The sequence below is a fragment of the Protopterus annectens genome, chromosome 8.part0, assembly GCF_019279795.1.
Source record: "Protopterus annectens isolate FY-2018-M chromosome 8.part0, PAN1.0, whole genome shotgun sequence".
NCBI classification, from domain to species: domain Eukaryota; kingdom Metazoa; phylum Chordata; order Ceratodontiformes; family Protopteridae; genus Protopterus; species Protopterus annectens.
The window spans coordinates 640,763,000-640,782,784 of NC_056741.1; the positions used below are offsets into that span (position 1 = coordinate 640,763,000).

Here is a 19,785-nt window from a genome sequence, read left to right on the forward strand (position 1 = left end):
CTTACTTTTAGGCACTTTTGGACTTTTGGTGGCTTCAACCTGTCCTGGTAAGGACAGGAAGGAATGGCCCCCCTTTTTTTGTTATTTCCTTTTTAATATTCAAGTCAAATTTACACATGTAAATGTTTTTAAATGTTGTAAATTACTGGTTAACTTTATATTTGTATCGTTTTTAATTTTGATTAACGTGTTCTTTTATGAATACTAGGGTAATATTTTTTTACTGTGTTGCCACTGTCTCTTGTCAGTTTGAATTATCTGCCTTATCTGGTTTGTAAGCTTTGGAGAGTGTAAACTACACGATGTGATGTATTTTTGTAGTCACTTCCTGTATTTTCATTTATAACCGGGCTGCTTAGGCAGTTCTTCATCTCTGAAGAAGCTACTCTATTACTTGTGGCGAAAACGCTTGCCTTTTTTTTACAAAATAAACTTGCGTTAAGGATTTTTTCGTGGTGCTTCCTTGGACTTAAGGTTACCCATGTTTTCTTGCTTTCTTTAGATATTACAGCTGTCACCGCTTTCTTCCAGGACGTTGGTACTTCTCCTCTTAAAATAATGTTAAAAAACTTCCAGATCTTTTTCAGATTTTTCACTTCCTAACGTCTACAAGAATATCATCTATTCCTGGAGACTTTCCTGTAGATTGGTTGTACATCACCATTTTTATCTCATCTCCTCCTATCCTAACTGTTAGTAATTAAGCTTCGTCTGCCTCTAACCTTGGCATATTTGATTCTTCAATAAACATTTCTATTTGTACGTTTTCTTGATTTCCATATTTCTCTGCTGTTTATACAGACTTTCATAGAATTTCCCAAATATTTCTAATACTTCTACAGGATCTCTTGTTATCTGCCTTGTTATAGGCTCCCTAAGCTTGGCAACAGCCCTTTTTACTTTCTGTTGCCTAAGTCATTGTGCTAAATGTTTTTGTGCTGTAGAGTTATTATCAAAAAACAGTTTCTTAACAGCAGTCTTTCTGAACTGATGCATATTATGGAAGTAACCCCTTATTTTCTGCTTAGCATTCTTTAGTTGCTCCTCTTCTTCATCTGTGAGATTCCCCTCACTTTGCAATAACTAACATTTGTCACCCCCCTAAATAATTCTTGTTAATTGTTAAATACATCTCCCTTTCTTTTATTTCTACCCTATTTTTAAAATCCACTTTGATTTTATTCCACTCCTTAGCTATATTTTCAGAAGAAATTTCTATCTTCTGTAATAGCTCCTGAATAATTTCCACAGCCCATTCCTTAAATTTCTCTCTTTTCAACAGGTGTGAAAGTGTCAATGTCTCATTTTTCTTTCATTACATCATGTTTTATTTTAGTTATTATTGGTGCATGATCTGAAATAGTTATTAGGTGCATATCAAGACCTTCAATTTAATGCACATGTTCTTGTGAAATGTTTGTGTCTTAGGGAATAATATATGAATTCAGTTCAAATTCTTAGTACTGAATTTGTATCTTCCATGCCAAATATTTTCATAAATTTCTTCAAAAAACTACCCTCCTTTGTTATTTTTTCCCTTGTGGGCCCCAGACACAAATCAAATTCCAATCTCCACCTATAAGTAATATTCCTTGCCGAAAGCTGATTATTTTTCCCAGAATTTTCTTACTCTCTGTTTAGCAGTTTTAGGCGGAATATAAGTACTTGACAGTGTAATCCTCCTGTCTTGCCAGTAGCCTGTTAGTACTACAAATCTGCCATTATTATCTTTTTTTATCTTCTTCTATCACTGTTAGAGCTCCTCTTGCAGTTAATGTAAGAACTCCTCTTTTCCTTTGCTCCAAGTATTCTGCTGAATAACTATCCTGAAAACCTTTATGGAATTCACATGTTCAGTTACTTCCAAGTGTGTCTCCTGTAGCATACCTATTTGGACTGTACTCTTTCTTTTTTATATTTATTTGTGACACAATTGACATTTAAAGACATTACAAAATGCATCATTTTATTAAAAAGTTATTCCCACCTTTTATGTATAGCAGTTTTTTTGTTAAATGCCTAGATCTGATCTTGCAAATCTTCATTCATTCCTTACTGATAGGACTTCAGTTCCGTCCTCGGAACTGACACGGCCGGTACCAAGCTTATGCCAGCCAAAAACTCTCAGCTAAGACCTACCCACAATGCCCCACTCATAGTCTCTCCAGATCTCATTTCCTGCATTCCTCGTCAGATGTGCCAAGTCTTCTCTCAAGCTAAGTGTAGCTTTTTTTTGTGGTTATTTGTAGTTTTATCAACTTATTACTTATTAGCCATTTTTTTCTTCTAAGGTTATTTCTTGTTATTAAATTCTATATTTCCTGACTTAACCCTACCCACTACCTTGGTAGTTCTTTCGTACCATCGTTGGTACTACTTCTTCTTCCCTACCTTGGTAGGCCCTTCTCTTACCTTTTTGGTATTTCTTAGTACCGTTGCTGGTCTTCTATCCTAGCTATCTGTGTAAAAAAAAAAAAAAATAAAAAATAAAAAAGATTTTTGCTATCCCTTTATCTTCTTGCTGTTGTTTGGTAGATATAGTTTTATTGGACATAGTACTAGTGTGTTATAATGTTGGATAAGGCTAAGCTTGGGTTCAAGCAGTGTGATAAGTGCGGGAGTAAGACGCTCAACACAGAAGGTTTATTGTTTGGGTGTTGACCACATTAATGTTTCTTGTGACATTTGTTCTAGCTTCAGCAACCGTATGTTGGCTGAACGTAAGAGCAAGCTTATTTTGAAGGGTATGCTGAAAACACCCTTCTCGGAGACTCTTTCTGGGATGGAGATCTCACCACCTCCTAAGCAGAAGGATGTGAAAAAGCATAAAGAGAAATAGAATCACTAGGTTCCGACATCTCCGTCCTCCTTGGAAGTGAGATGACACCAGGCTTCTCCCTCACAGTCAACTTCGGCACCAGGATCCCTGTCTTCTCCTTCTGTACCATCCTTGATTATGACACAGGATCCTACCACTGTACCAGCATCGGCACCATCCCCCTCGGTGCCGACCTTGATTATGACACAGACTCCTACCACTGTACCAGCATCGGCACCATTCCCGGCCACTTTGCCAATGTCTTACATGGCTCCACCGATAATGACACCTACGGTTCTGAAGATTAAGCACCTTGCCAGAACCAGGTATTCTCCTTGTTATGACCCCTTTTTGGGACAACAATTCAGTCCATTTATTGAGAGACCAGAATCTCCATTGGCAGCTTCCTTCAGATCCAACAGGAGTCTTTCTTAACAAAATGTAGTGACGGTTGTGGATCAGCTTTTGGCAGCTAGAGGATTACGACCCTGACTAGGTCTTCCCTTCCTCTTGTAACAGAAGCTATCACAGCATATTCACCTGTCTATCCTCCTTCGACCTCTTCCCAGGTCTCGGAGACTTCGGTACCGATGTCCATCCCCGTGCATTCTGTCTTGGCTCCGAAAGTGGAGGCTTCCCTGTCGGCACCGATAACTCTTGGTGCAATGGCTCTTTTGGAACTGGTGCATCCTCGGAGCAGTGATTGGGCTGTCGGCACCGTGACACCTAGTTCGGTGCCGATTTTTTTCTGTGGTGCCATCTACGGTCACGGCTCCCCTGGCAGCTACTGATCCTCTCGGAGCTCGTCACCTGGACATGAGCTCCTGGGGGTGGGGTGTGACCATGGTTCCAAGGTCATCCTTCTCAGTTCCAGGCTCCCATCCCTCCTCGGGCGGGCCTGCTTTCCAGCTGATGGAGAGAGTTCTCGCTTCAACATGTTCGCAGTTGGCACCATTGGCATCGGAACTAGAACCTCCCTCTAGCATGCAGCTGTCCAAACCTCCTACTCTGGGATCTCGAGCACAGGAGCCGCAAGACCTTCCCTTGAAGGGAACCCTTTCTCCAGAGTCCTTCTCAGAAGTCCCCACTGAGGAGCCACCTCAGAAGAAACTTTGCAAGAGAAAGCATCTTGTTTCCCCTGAGGAATCCATCACCGAAGGCACCAATTACGATGAGGGAGAAGGGTCCCCACGGTCTCCTCCGGAAGCTGTCTCATTTGGAGAATGCAGAGGGGAGACTGGAAGCCCTCCAACCCTTCGGAGGAATCGGTGTTGTTGCAGGCTTTCTGTGCTCAACCATCTACTTCCTGGGTGACCCCACCTGCGGATGAGCTCATTAGGTTTATTGTGCAGTGTAAGGCCCCGGACAACAAATTTTGTCCACTCCTGCAGACCAACCCAACTGGTCCAAACAGCTGGTAGTAGATTCCATGGTCATAGCAGCGGCCACCAAGACGGAACTGGCAGAAGATAGTTACACTGTTCATCCCCCGAACAGGAAGTCTCAGGCTATGGACAGACTGGGGAAGCGAACCTATGCTTCAGTGATCTTTGCCATTCGGTCGCTGAATTACCTGGCACACTTTACTCGCCTCCAAAGAGACCTAATCTCAGAAATGTCTATCTCTTTGGTGGGGGTACTGCCTGAGGAAGTGCCTGATACTGTTGCCTCCCATCTAGCTACCCTAGAATCCATCTCGAACTCTTCGATGTGCTTGATTTCTCACACTACCATGGGGGCAGCTTGAGCAGCCATATCGGGCATCGTTATGAGAACATACTTGGATGCATTTGTGTGACTTCACGGACCCTTTCAAGTCTTCCTTTGTCAATGCGCCTGTTGACAAAGCTTCCCTTTTTGGTCCCAAAGTAAGAGACACATTATCACGTAGTGAGAGAGATGGAAAGACCTTGTCTACTGTGGGCATACATTTTTCTACCCCCCAGAGATCCACCTCCAGGAATTAGAGGGGAGGAAAATTGTGGTTCAAGAAGTCCCAAGGATCTTTTCGTGACACTCGTGATGACCAATCCCCCTGGGGCAAAGAGGGCAATTCATCCGGAAGACGTCCCTTTCGGGGCAGAGGGGATATGCGCAACCAGGGTGCTAGGGATTCCTTCTCTGGCCAGCCCTTCCAGCGCTCCTGAACAGTGGCCTGATTGCTTTCCTCTGGAAGCAGTCAGGGGTCGATTTTCTCTGCACCTACAGGCCTGGCAACCCATAACAACGAGTGCGTGGGGACAGAGAATAATATCCAGAGGGTATCATATCCCATTCAACCTCACTCCCAGACCCATAAAACAAATCCCCGACATTCCACCTGGTCAGAGGGAGGCTGCAGCCTTAGAAATCGAAAAGCTGCTAAGAAGAAAAATCATCCAACCAGTCCCACAAGACCAAATATGATCCGGGTTTTACTCTAGGTTCTTTTTAGTGACAAAAAAAGACAGGGGACTGGAGACCAATCCTGGATCTCAGCCTGCGAAACAAATTCATCAAACCTCAAATATTCCGGATGGTCATGGTGCAGTCTGTTCTCCCCTTTCTGGGGAAGGACAACTGGATGTACTCTATAAACCTCCAGGAGGCGTATTACCACATAAAGATGGACAAATACTCCCAGAGATTTCTTCGCTTCCGGCTGGGAGCCAGTCACTACCAGTTCAGGGTACTGCCCTTTGGTCTCTCTACAGCCCCTTGAGTGTTTACCAAATGTATGGCAGTCGTAGTAGCTCATCTCTGACTACAAGGATTCCAGGTTCTTATGTTCATAGATTAGTACTAGGCTAATTGCCCTTGTGGGCTATTTTAAGCCTAGCCATTTACCCCATGTGAGAATCAAACCCTACACCTTGTGTCTGCAAGATAAACACCTTAACCATTATGCCAACCTCCCACCCAGGTGTTTCCATATCTAGACGATTGGCTCCTCACCGCCACGACCAGGAACCTTCTCATTCTCAGTCTCTCTTACACTCAAGGCCTTGCTCTTTGCCTAGGTATTATGATCAATATGGAAAAATCAAACATGTCTCCAACAAGAATACTGGAATTCATTGGAACGATCTTCGACACAACGTCCTGTCAAGCTTCCCTTCCTCCTCACAGGCTTTCAAAAATAAGAAACCAGATTCAAGTCCTCCTTCCACAGACATTTGTACCAGCAAGCCTTGTACTACAACTGTTGGGCTCTATGGCAGTAGCCATTACCCTAGTACCACTGGCGAGGTTGCATATGAGACTATTACAGTGGCTCCTATCATCAAAATGGTCAATCTTAACCCACCCACTCAACCACATGATATGCCTTACAAACCTTTGCAACCAAGAAATGCTATGGTGGATGAAGCCAGAAACAAAATCTTTGGTGTCGACCATTCTGTCTCCCCCCAGCCCAGTGCCATGGTGACCACGGATGCTTCCCTGTTAGGGTGGGGGGCATTTCCAGGGAAAGATGGTCCAAGGCACCTGGTCCTCCATAGAGGCCAATTTGCACATAAATGTCCTGGAATTGAGGGCAATTCTCTTAGCTTTGCAAGTGTTCCACACATCCCTTCCTTCCGGGACCATTGCAATTCAATCGAACAACATGTCTGTTGTCTGGTACATCAACAAACAAGGCGGAACCAGGTCTTGCCCCCTGTGTTGGAAAGCCATGAGAATATGGCATGGGGCGATGGCTTCCAACCGCTTTCTCATAGCAACGCACATTCCCGGGAGTTCCAGTCTTATTGCAGACAATCTGAACAGGAACATTTTGATGCTTCACGAGTGGTCCCTCAATCCAATAATAGCGGCTCAAATCTTCCGCTGCTGGGGCAGGCCTTGCTGCAGCCTATTTGCTTCACCCCTAAACAACAAATGCAGAAGCTACTTTGCCCTGATCCCCCCTCAGGGGGAGTCACCGAGGGATGCTCTGAAGCATGATTGGCCCCCGAGTCTACTATATGCCTTTCCCCCATTTCCCCTCATCCCGAAATTTCTACAGAAAGCTCAAAGGTTGAGAAGCAAAGTGATCCTCATTGCCCCTTATTGGCCCCGTCAACTCTGGTTCCCATTCCTATGGCCTCACCTGATTCACAGCCCGTGGATCCTGGATCAGTCTCAAACACTGCTGTCTCATCCTAAGGGTCTGATTTACCCCAATCTCCACAGCCTCAAGCTCACAGCTTGGTTTCTCCACTTCCGGTGATTACCGGGCTATCTGATATTTCATCCCCTGTTCGTGAGATCCTTCTGGCTTCGCACAAACCATCCACCAGAAAAATGTATTTCAGTAAGTGGACTAGGTTCTGCAGATGGGGCCAAAGAACATAACATGGACCCCTTTTCTATGCCTATACAGAAGATCCTACAATATCTCACTACCCTGTTGCACGCAGAAGCTTTAGCATTGACAATTACAGTGCAATTAGCAGCTATTGCAAATTTTCACAATGGACTTGACAATTCATCTATGTCACACCGATTGTGCAAAACCTTCATGAAAGGAGTATTACATATTAAACCTCCTATCAAGCCTCTTATAGAGCCATGGAACTTGACTTTGGTGCTTCAGTCGTTAACAAGTCCTCCTTTCTAGCCTTCTGACTCCTGTGATATAAAATTTTTGTCTTGGAAAACTCTACTTTTAGTAGCCCTTACCTCAGTGAGAAGAGTATCTGAGTTGCAGGCCTTGAGTGTCAAGAGACCATACTTAATTTTCCATAGGAAAAGAGTTTCTCTATGTACTGACCCCTCCTTTTTGCCTAAGGTCATTTCTGTTTTTTCCATCAACCAGTCTATTGACCTACCGGTTTTCTTTTCCCACCATTCAAATAGAGGGGAATACCTTCTGCATACCCCCGATGTTCATAGTCAGCTTCGTTTCTACTTGGACAGAACTAAATCTTTCAGAAAAACGGATTAATTGTTTGTAGGTTTTGCAGGACCCAGAATGGGTAAACCTGTTTCCAAAATGACTTTACCTTCTTGGCTCAGAAACGCCATTACTTTCATCTACCATCAAAACAAAGTGTCCTTGCCTTCCAGAATAAAGGCTCACTCTACTAGATCGATAGCTACCTCAGTGGCCTTTCATTCCAGAGCCTCTGTGGATGATAGCTGCACAGCAGCCACTAGGGCAAGACCTCATACCTTTATCACTGATTACAAATTGGATTTGGCCTCCAGGGGAAGAGCATCTTTTGGTTCTATAGTGCTCAGGATTGTCCTTCCTTAGGGCCACCCATGACTCAAGTAGCTGGGGACTCGGTCCCATCAGTAAGGAATGAATGAAGATTTACATCAGATAAAGAAGTTATGTCTTACCATAATGTTCCATCTGTGTTGTAGATCTTCATTCGTTCATTACTTCCCACCCTCCTTCCCCCTTCCTGGACTCCTGGTGGACTTTAAGATCCCCTTATTAGTTAGGGTATCTGCTCCAACAGAGCCTCCCACTATCACTATTATTCTTTCTGTACTATAAGGGTGGGCAAACTCGATCTGAAGAGACTATGAGAGGGGCATTGTGGGTAGGTCTTAGCTGAAAGTTTTTGGCTGGTGCGAGCCTGGTACCGGCCATGTCGGTTCCGAGGACGGAACCAAAGTCCTATCAGTAATGAATGAATGAAGATCTACAACACAGATGGAACATTATGGTAAGACATAATTTCTTTTTCCAGCTTTTGTGTTACATGCATACACTGTTTGGCAGGTTGATCTTTTATGCAGTTGTTTCTTGTCATATCCATTTGAGGCTATGTCACACCTTACAAAACTTTTTGTTTTATTGAAAGGCCTCAAACAACAAACAAACACACCCCAATATCCAGTAAAACTTATTAACTTAATAATAATGCAGAAAACTACATACCTCTTCAAATGTTGAAGTTCTACCCTCGTAATAGGAACAAATGTTCCGAATTGACAGCCACACTCACAGACTTGAGTTAACCTAAATGGAATGTTACCCATGCTAAGATGCATTGTGCAGCTTGTGCTTCAACTAAGTGCTGTCTGGTTTTGTCTTCTCCTTATAGCTCTCCCAGATGGGTAAACACTTGAATGCTTTCAGAGAACATTATATCCTAGCAGTCTCTCTTTATCATATTGTCTCCTGGAGAGATGAGGATGGATATAGAATTGGTACTAAACATACATTTAATTCCTAGAAAAAAGCTTTATAATATTCAATATTCTGTTTCATGTACTTGCTTTCTCTTAAAACTTGTTACTAATTCAAGCTAAGGGTCTTAATCCAGTCATTCTCCTATACAATAATGAAAAAAAAGCATACTAATTTTTCCTTTGCCATGCTCTTTTAACCAGACTTTTTTTTGAACATTGTAGTGCCTGCATTTCTTAAAACTGAAGCAGGAGAAAGAGAGAAGGGAGAAATAAAAAACGAAAAAAGCCGGAGCACCTGTTTACATTAGTATCCCCATTACATTTGAAAACAAGTGAAAAAATTACTTTATAGCATGCAAAGAAAATTGTGCATTATAAAAATAGTACCATTAAGAAAAAAAATTGTTTTGCTTACAGTTTACTCTTCCTCCTCTTCACCTGTGTTTTCCGAACATTAATGACATGAAGTAGGGCATATGCTTTAGAGTCCCCTGCAAGTTTAACAAAGTTCAAAAGAGTCCATTATTTCCAGATTTTCTTATTCTGTCATGTTTCACAAATATAATTATTGCTTTTTAATCCCACATTTGTCATTTTCCATGTTTTATAAACTGATCGTCTCCATCTCCCAGATCCTGTCTCTGCTTCATTTCTAATGTACTCTTGATTATTCTATTCGACTCTTTTGCTTTTTTCCTTCTCTTAAGTAGTTTCCATTGAAACATTAGAAAAAGTTTCACTGGCACAGTCTCTGGTCTTTATTACCAGAAGAGCAAGAAGCAGGATCTCCTTCCGTTTCACAGCTCAGTTTTTGTTGGACTAACTTTTTTATTTCCTCCTTAGCATGTACTTCATCAAAAATTATTTTGTCCCTCTAGAGAAGAATATTCTGAAGATAGCCAGGTAGAGTGGTTTGAATCTCACTCCTGCTTCTTGGCATTCCCTGAAGTGTGGAATATATTTACTCCTCTTCTGCCTGTTATACAATGAATAATCATTCTTCACAAACAACCTGCTTCTCCCACTTTTATTACTTTGTCTTTCTGCCACAGTTTTGTCAGAAGCAACCCCTTCTGCTGGTAGGATTGGATCTTTACTATTAAAGGTGTAGGTTACTTTCTCATAGCTAGGTTTGGAGCATACACATGATGTGCCCTTTCAGTTAACAACTCCTGCTGTGGAATACCAGTCCAGGTGCTTATTTGTGTTTTCATAAAATTAATACAATCTATTCCGTCAGTGGTACAGCAGAAAATCACATGCTTTCCCTCTGTCCTCTAATTCTGTTTTTTTTTTTTTGAAACATCTCTTGTTGAAGAGTCTAATATTCAATTCAGCCAGCCTTTTCTTAATTTTGAACTCTGATTTTCACAATTTTATCATTTCATCTCAATATCTGTTTAAAGCTTCTTCCATTTTTACAGGCTTTTGTTGTTTGAGTTGATGTACCTCATAAGTGTTTTCTTTATTTTAATCAGGTCTGTGTGCAGCTGTCTTTTACCTACCTCCAGGTTGCTGGAAGTCACATCCGGAGCTTGCAGTGCTTTCTGCTGAAAAGCTGCAGTACTTTTCCCAGTTAGTGTTTTTTTCTCACCTTTTGTAGCTGATTTTTTTTCAGGTCTTCTGTGTTTCTTTTTTCCTGGCATCCAGGCAGTGCACTTACTAGCCAGTTACTGAAATATAACACCACTGGCTTTCTGTAAGTTTCTGCTTTCACATTGGGAGAGCTAAAATTAAGCTGTTACTCAGTGTACAGCAATATTGAAAGTCCTTCAAGTTTCATTTCTGGCAATAAGTCCCCATAAGGTAGCCTTCCACACAGAAATTATTACCCTTTTAAGAATATATAAATATATATATATACACACACACACACACACACACACACACACACACACACACACACACACACACACACACACTTTCTTGGTAGTATTTTTATAGTATTGGATATTTTCTGTCAGGGACTGATATGTTTTTTAACAGGGTTTCTTTTAAAGATTTAAGGGTTACTTTTGTGTTAAACTTCTGCTTTGAGATCATTTATTTTTTTGTGTAACTTTTAATAATCTGGAAGTGTTTTACAGGGCAGAAAACTTATTTTAATTTGAATGGTTGTGTACATTTCAGCATTTCATGGCAACTTGCCTTCAGTTCTTTCTGTCAGGGCACTTCAGAAAAGAGGCTGTAGGTTCTGACAAAGTTTTTTGTGTACTGCTTTTGCTTTACTTTTGAAAAGGATTGTGCTGGAAAGTGTTAAGTGTGTGCGCTGCTTGTGAAGACTTGTTTGATACCTTATCTGACTAACTTGTTCCAGCAGAGTTTACTGACAGTCAGGCTTCTGCCTCAGTTATAGCGTGGATACATAATCCAGTTCTACTGGCTGTTCTCCTGCTGCACCTAAACAGAAAAAGCAACACATTAAGGAGCCCATGCTACCACCATGGGCTCAGACAGTGCTTCTGCTATTAGCTGGTGACTGTGTAGTGACCATTGTTCCTCAGACCACTCACCTTTTTCTCCAGGTTTCTTTGGTATAGCCCCTTCGGCCACCAGGGACTGTGGGTTGTCCATGTCCTCTGTGTCTGTTCCAGTGTCTGATCTGGACATGCGGGAACCATCTTCTTTTGGTTTTGGAGATGCTCCAGGGAGGTTCTTCTCATGGTTGCGAGAAAAAGAGATGACCTTCCAGGGATGAAGTGACATCCCTTACTTTGTTTTCTTCCAGGGAGGTCCTTGCAAAGAACAAGTAAAAGGCCAAGCATTGTTCATCTGAAAACATAGTGTTCTTTTGTAAAGATAATTTTCTTACTTTAGTCAGGAAGTTATTACAGGTTGTTAATCCTGGAACCCAGAAATCCTTACCAGAATGCAGTCTTAATAAAGAAATTCCTGAGGAAAGTGTAGGAGAGGATTCTCACATTGACAGAGACAGGCCTTCTTCTCCTAGGGATTTCCAAGCCCAAAACTCTGATTCTTAAGAAAGTTGGTCCTCTTCAGCTCCTTGGAGAAGTTTATTTTCAGGCTGAATGATGTATTTTTGTGGGATGAGGTAGATTTTCCCCCTGAGCTGAAGAGATACTATGATATATTGCAAGTGGATGTGCCACATACTACCCCATCCCTCCTGTTCTGCCAGCCTTGGAGGATGTGTTAAATGCCACCTGAATTAACCTTGACTCTCATGCTTCAGTTCCCAAAAAAGGCAGGTAGACATTTAACAAGCTAACAAATTTGTTTTCTTATCTTAGATCTTACCCAGCTGCCATTTTGACCTGTTTGGCAACTGGAAACAGAATTTAAGATAATACTAAGCCTTCTCATGTGGATAAAGAAGATAAGATATTGGACAGACTTGGTAAGAGAATTTTCTTTTCTTCTACTTTAAAATGCAGAATTCTTAAATACCAAGCATATATGTGGAAGTTTATTCTTAGTTGTGTAAACTGTTTGAGGGATTACTCTGCTACACCTCCTTCAGAAGGTAGCTGCTGTATGAATCGCATTTCTAACCTGTCTCAAGTGTTTAAAATACTTTGAAGAGAGTGTAGAGTTGTGCATATACTGTGTCTAACACACTGTTAGAGTTTTGAGGAGGTGTGCCTGGGTGCGTAACCAGAAGTTTGCTGATGTAGTAAAGTCTGAGATTATAAATTACCTTAGATAAAGCAGTTTTGTTTGACCCTTCTGCTTCTCAGATCCTCAAACTATTTGTTGAAAGAGGAAAATTAATTCAGAGTTGTTAAACTACACCTTTTGGTAGTCTGTACCTTTCTTCAATGAAAACAATGAGACAGTTCTGCTGTTATGACATTTACTTACATCTGCCATAACAATGAAAGTTATATCAAAAATGTAACTTCAGCTACAGCATCAGGTCTGCAAGAATATAGAAGAATCAAAGTCTTAATACAAAAGAAAAAGTCCCAATCTTTATAATGTTTTTTTTTTGCCTGCATCAGCAGTTTAGAGAATTTGTCAGAATAATAAGTCTTTCCTTTGAAGCTGGTTTGCTGACAGTTTGTTTTTTATATTTTAAACATTTTGTCCTGAAGAATAACTCCTCTGTCCTTGGCTTATCTTGCACGTCCTGTTGACGATACACAGCTGCATACAAGAGTTCATCTTGACCTGCTTGTTCTTCTTCTTCTTCTTTCGACTTTTCCCGGTTAGGGGTTGCCACAGAGGAACTCCAGTCCACTAATGATTGGCAGTAGATTTTTACGGTGCCAAGGTGCCAGCCCGACGCCCAACCTTCAACAAAGGCACGCCCATTCACGCATGTCTTTCGAACGCATAATAAATTTTACAAAGTTGCATAGTTTATAAGAGATAACATATTTTACTTCTGATTCTTATTAACAATGAATGCCAGGCTATATCGTTTGGCAAGTCAGCTAGCTGAGTTTAAACTGAGTGCATTCTACAAACCTGAAATGCAGAACATTAATTAGAAAATAAACAGAAATCCATTTTAACCCATTCCTTTCTCTCACAGTTCCCTCTTTTATTTAAAAAGTGGAAAATGACTGCTCAGTTTCAATTTTTACATCAGTTGTACACATTGAAACCTTTTCCAGTTTATTTAGGTTAACCATCATGATCTGCTGAACTCTACAAGTTTTTTGTAAATGGCAACTTATGTAGCAATTTCAGATAGTTAGTATGACCATAATGCCTAGCACTATTAATACAGGATGTTCAACCAATTTAACAGATTTTTTCCCAAAGTTGACCAACCAGTAAAGATATCCCACCGGTTGTGAGCAGTGTCTTTTTTGGTCTTTTTAGCCAAACTAAGTAGTTTATCTTTCTTTTGCAATGATGCTTAATGCCTCATAGTACAGAATACTTTTATGTCTTTTTCCCAGCTATTCTGTGAGAATTTTAGTATTGTTCTTTATATTCTTTAAATTATTCAAAGATACAGATATATTGGGAAACGGTATTAAGTCATAATACCAGTTTTTGGAAACATTTACTAAAATATGAAATTGACTAAAAAAAGGCCCAAACTTCACCAAACCAGTAAAAAATGTAGAAATTAACCAGACTTCAACTTGAATAAAATACTATTATTTTTGTTAGTTAAAACACATCACATAAGCGCTTTCATCTCTCATGGAGACTTTGTCAGATAAAATACACTCACATTGATCATCTTATTTATAAACTAGCTGAAGTTCATCAACCAATCATGAAATGCTAGTAATTAAAAAGTCCCCTGTGTTAAGGTGTACAAAGCACCTATTCCAAACACAAGTACTTGCAAAAACATTTTTCAAAATAGAATAAACTATGAAACATAAATAAAAATACATAAAAATCATGTTGAATTCCTTTAAAATTTATGTTAACAAATCTGCTTTTTCACTCATTATGGGTTTGAGTGATACAAATTATTTTCCAACCTTTACAGGAAAAAAAACTTTTATAATGCATACTTGCACTACAGTAGCAGTTATCTGTACCATCAGAAGAAAGGACTGGTAAAGGGTCAGGCCATACGGGGTGGCAAGAATGACCATGATGTTAAAGTAACTGGACCAGGATTTTGACATACTGAAGAAAATGTTTATAGAAAGGAAATATCACCAGAAAATGGTGGATAGTATTTTTGAAGAAGTAAAGAAAGGTTGGGGTATCAAGTGTCCACCCTTGTTAGGGATAGATTTTACTAACCAAAATAGGAACAAGGGAGACAACACATATAAAAAGCCCTAGTATTGGAACACAGTGTTTATTCCCAAGAGATTAGGGAAGTTATAAAGAAGAACTGAAGTATTTTAAGGTTAATAATGAAGTTTCCCACTTGTTTGGGCCTGACCCCCTTTTTGTAAGCAAAACTGGTAGGAACTTTAAATATATCTTAGAAAATGTTAAACAAATAGACAAAAATGTTGGTACTGGTACCACATCTTGTGGTAGTTGTGCATATTGTATGTACATTATGAAAGAGAAAACAATGTTTTTGGACAATGTTTTGCATACCAAGGTTTCCTTTGTGAAAGGGGATTGTAATACCAACAAACTAGTGTACCTAGTTAAATGTGACACTGTTCAGGATACTATGTTGGAAAGAAAAAGAGAGCTTTGAAATCAAGAATTTATGAGCACCTTTATGAGATAAGGAAGAAAAAGGAAGTTAATGCATTGTACAGGCACTCTGTTGTGTATAGTACTTTTGTTAAGTTTAACTTTGGTATACTGGAAAAAGTGCAGATTCATTCCAGGGGTGGTGATTGGCAAAGACATTTGTTAAAAGAGAACTTGTCTGGCAGTTGCAACTAAATGCATCATCCGCCCCAGGTCTGAATGACTAAGTATCTCTCAAACCCATACCAAGTGAAAAAGCAGATTTGTTAACATACATTTTAAAGGAATTCAACATGATTTTTATGTATTTTTATTTATGTTTCATAGTTTATTCTATTTTGAAAAATGTTTTTGCAAGTACTTGTGATTGGGATATGTGCTTTGTACACCTTTAACACAGGATTTTTTAATTACTAGCATTTCATGATTGGTTGATGAACTTCAGCTAGTGTATAAATAAGATGATGAATGTGAGTGTATTTTATCTGAAGAAGTCTCCATATGAGATGAAAGCGCTTATGTGATGTGTTTTAACTAATAAAAATAATAGTATTTTATTCACGTTGAAGTCCAGTTCATTTCCAGTTTTAAAATATGACCGACGTCTTCATCTGTAATCAGACAAATAAACTGAAGAGCCACTTCTATAAACATTTGAAAAGAAGAAGGCATAATAGTCCATTTACACAAATTAACGGAATGCTGCAGTAAGCATGGTTTAGAGACAGGTGAATGCTGTCCACAAATTAGCCCATTTTGAGTCTGGGAACAATACTCAATTTTATGCGTTTTTCCTTTTATATCCATATAATTACCTTTAAATTGTGGCAGCCAATACTCATACCCTCCTGGTACGAGGAATATTATAGGTAACACAATAAATTGACACATAATAGTTGCATCAGTAACATTATAATGCATAAACTTTCCTGTGCAATATTGTGGAGTACAGTATGTTACTTCAGTGAATAACCTAATCCAATCTGTCTCAGGTATCCATTTGTTAAACAATTGTCGCCAAACATTTTCATTTTGTAACATTGTACTTTATTGACCATTTGGACAGTTTGTCCGTCTCTTTCAACTTTCTGGTTTAAAAGACCACATCTGTGCTTGTTTCCCATCTTTCCTGTAACTAGCCTAATGGGTAGCACTACAAAGCCTTAAACTCATACACGTCTTCTAGCTTAGAAGAAAGACTTTGGAGTGATTAAGTATCAGTTTTCTGTACTTTCTTGCTGTACTTAACTGTTTTCCGCCTAAACGTAGATTTTCCAGCGTTTATTGTAATTTAAAAGCTTGTTTTTTTCACATGTTGTACTTATTTGACTACCTGCACTTTTAAAAAGTTGTTTTTTGTTTAAATAATTTGTTTAACTGTTGTAAGCTACACACTAAAGTGTGATAGCCTTTTCTGATCTTTTGTAGTCATTTAAAGCTGTTTTAAGTGTATTTTTAACTGTTTTTGCCTTATCTTTTAAAAAAAAATTCCTTGTTTCCCGCCTTTCTAAACTAGTATAGTTCAGTTTTCAGGCTAGTGCTGAATTCAGGGTTTTGATACTAGTTTCTGAGTTGCCCATACCTTACTTGGATAGAAGAAAGTTTCTCTGTTCACCTGTGAGAGAGGGGGGCTTTGAGCAGCCTATCTGTCCCTGGAGGAGTGGTTCCAGCCCAGAAGTTAGTAGTTTATTGGCCATTTGGGCTAATTTCAATCTCTTTTATTTCCCTACTATAAAAACCGTGTTTACACGGTTTTGCGCACCGGGCAGTGCTGGTTAGCTACGGTTAAATTATTCACGGCTCCACTAAGTCTCCTCTTCGGTTTTTCCCTTGAAACTAGTCTAACTCTCAGCTTAAGTACTCAAAAAGCATGTTACAGCCCAGCACTTGCTCAGACATAATAGCAAGCACTAATATACCCTGACAATGATTGCCCAGCAGGGCAAGGCTCTTTATTCACCCCTCACCAACCAAGCGATTAAGCAGCTCACCCTACTATTCAGGCATGACCAAATGGCAACTTCAGGTGCACTCTCCAGTCCAGCTGGTGAATCTGGGTATCCTGAGGCAATGTTACAACTGCCTCATGTACACAGACAACCCTCTCTTCCTACCACAAAACACTAACATATGCGAGAGATGCAATTATACAGCCAAACTGGAAGCTAAGCTGTCTCCAACCAAGACTGGAACAGACGGTCAAGAGGAGAAGGTTAACACTTGCACCGCACCTCCAGCCACCACAGACCTACCAAAACAGCACTGGCAAAAAATACACATAAATACACAAAATCATACTCGGAGGCTCTAAATAAAAACCTGCAAAAGCATCAGAGACCTCCAAAGCAGACACCCAAACAACCTGCACTTCCTGTCACAAACCAGACAACACATAAAACACAAAATCAGTGTGCCACACAATCACAGCCCTTAAGGCGAAATAACATACCTAACACACTAGTAATAGGTGACTATACAGTAAGGCACACTGACGTCCCACTCACTAGGCTGGACAAGCAGAAGGTTACTGTTAGCTGCCTGTCAGGAGCCAGAGTCTGCCACATAACTCAAACACTCCGGTCACTCCAGAACAAGTAGAAACATGACTCTGTCATTGTTCATGTTGGTGTGAATGACCTGAGACGTATCTCCCTGGACTACATGAAAAGAGACATGGAAGAGCTCTCTGGTCATGCCGCCCAGGCTGGTATGACCCTGACCCTGAGTAGCATCCTGCCTTCACCAAGAATGATACCTCAGTATAAAGAAAAAATGGTCACTTTCAACTTGGCTAAGCTTCTGGTGTCATTCAAAGGGGATCCAGTATCTGTCAGCCTGGGACGACATGCTCGACAAGCCGCGTTGCTTCTCAAGAGACGGCTTGCACCTGTCACCCCTAGGCTTTCGAATATTGGTCAAGGCTCTTGCTGCCTCCATAGTGCCTTTTCAGGCAAGGCTCGAAAGTCAAACCCACCTCCGTAAACAGCACAATTAACAAAAAACTGAGGGTTATGCTACTCAACGCCAGGAGTTTAAATCTCAAAATTCACAGGCTTGAAGCACTCCTCAGTATGGAGAACGTCGACATCTATGCAGTAACTGAAACCTGGTTCAAGGCTCCAGAGAGCACCTCAGCACTACCGGGTTACAACTCATACCACACGTTTCAGCCACAGAACATGGACCAAAACAAAGGAGGGGATGTATCCATATTAATCAAGGATACCTACACCTCCAGGTTAGTGGCGCAGCATGATACCTCTGAGATCATCCATGTGCAACTAACATCAGGCAAATCTGCAGTGCAAATTGTGGCCTGCTACAGATCACCCTCCATGACCCAGGACCACCACTCCACCTTTCCGGAGACACTGGAAAACGTGAAGGTCCTACCGAACACCCTGATATTGGATGATTTCAATTACCCTACCATTCACTGGGAAAACTACTCAAGTACAAATTCCCAGGCCCAGCCTTTCCTGGAATTCATCAACTCAAACACCCTCGATCAGCTGGTAGACTCCCCTACCAGAGGTGAAAACATATTGGACCTGGTCATCACCAACATGGGTGATAGGTGTTCCACACCGGAGGTCAACCCGTCACTGGTTAGATCAGACCATAAACTAATCACTCTGGATGTCCACACACCCCCACCTCCCCCAACTAAGGAAACCACAGTAAAAAACTTTTCTAAAGCAAACTTCACCTTACTTAAGACAGAGGTGGTAAGTTTCACAGCCACCACGCTAAAGGATAACGCTGCCCAAGATGCAGAAACCTTTACAAATGCACTCTATGAGCACCTACAAGGATGCATGGATCGTACCATCCCTTGCAAAACCAAGACTCACTCCTCTAAGAGAAGGAAAACAGTTTGGTGGACCCCTGCAATAAACAGGCTATGCAATAGAAGGAGGAAACTAGTTCAGAAAAAAAGCAAATCCCAAGAAGGCAAGACATCCCTGTCAGTAAGAAACTAAGGTCCCTCATGAAATCATCCAAGGCTAACTTCGAAAGAAAAATAGCCAAGGATTCAAAAGATAACCACAAAGCCTTCTTTAGCTATGTTAAGAATCTAAGTGACAGCTTGCAGATATGCACTGAACTAGTACAAAATAGCACAAAATATAGTGAACCTACTGATATTGCCAACATCCTGGCAGATAGATTCAGTGCAAACTTCACCCCCCCCCCTCACCTCCAAAAGAGCCTACAACAATACCAGAAAGGTGTAGTGTCCCAAAAATCACAGATGCACAGGTGAAAACAGCCCTTTCAAAAGCCAAAAGCACAACATCAGTGGGACCAGATGGTGTCCCAGGCTGCATCTTGCACGAACTACAGAACGAACTAACCCCCCACCTAAACACGCTGTTCAACCTTAGCCTCTCCACAGGCTACATGCCCATAGAATGGCGCACAACAATGGTTATTCCTCTCCACAAAGGAGGGGCCACAATTGACCCTGGTAACTATCACCCCATAAGCCTGACTAGCCTGGTCTGCAAGGCGGTGGAGCGCATCATCATGGAACTCATTAACAAAGACATTGGGAACCTCCAAACACTTGACCTGACCCAGTTCGGCTTTGTTAAGGGCAGATCATGCCTACTAAACCTGGTTGACTTCTTCGAGGCAGTCATCAAGGCCATAGACGAGGGAAAGGTGGTTCACACAGCCTACCTTGACCACTCCAAGGCTTTTGACAGCATTCCCCACTCAGGTATTACAGAAAAACTCACCAGCCTGAACATAAA

At 40.9% G+C, this 19,785-nt stretch overlaps 1 protein-coding gene across 1 annotated transcript in view; it reads left to right on the plus strand.

Annotated features, from left to right (window-relative positions):
- CACNA1F (calcium voltage-gated channel subunit alpha1 F) overlaps positions 1-19,785 on the plus strand; it is a 4,101,209-nt gene that overhangs the window by 1,815,767 nt on the left and 2,265,657 nt on the right. The window contains 1 exon segment of the mRNA XM_044079296.1: positions 18,939-19,009. Within this exon segment, the coding sequence (XP_043935231.1) occupies positions 18,939-19,009 (71 nt within the window).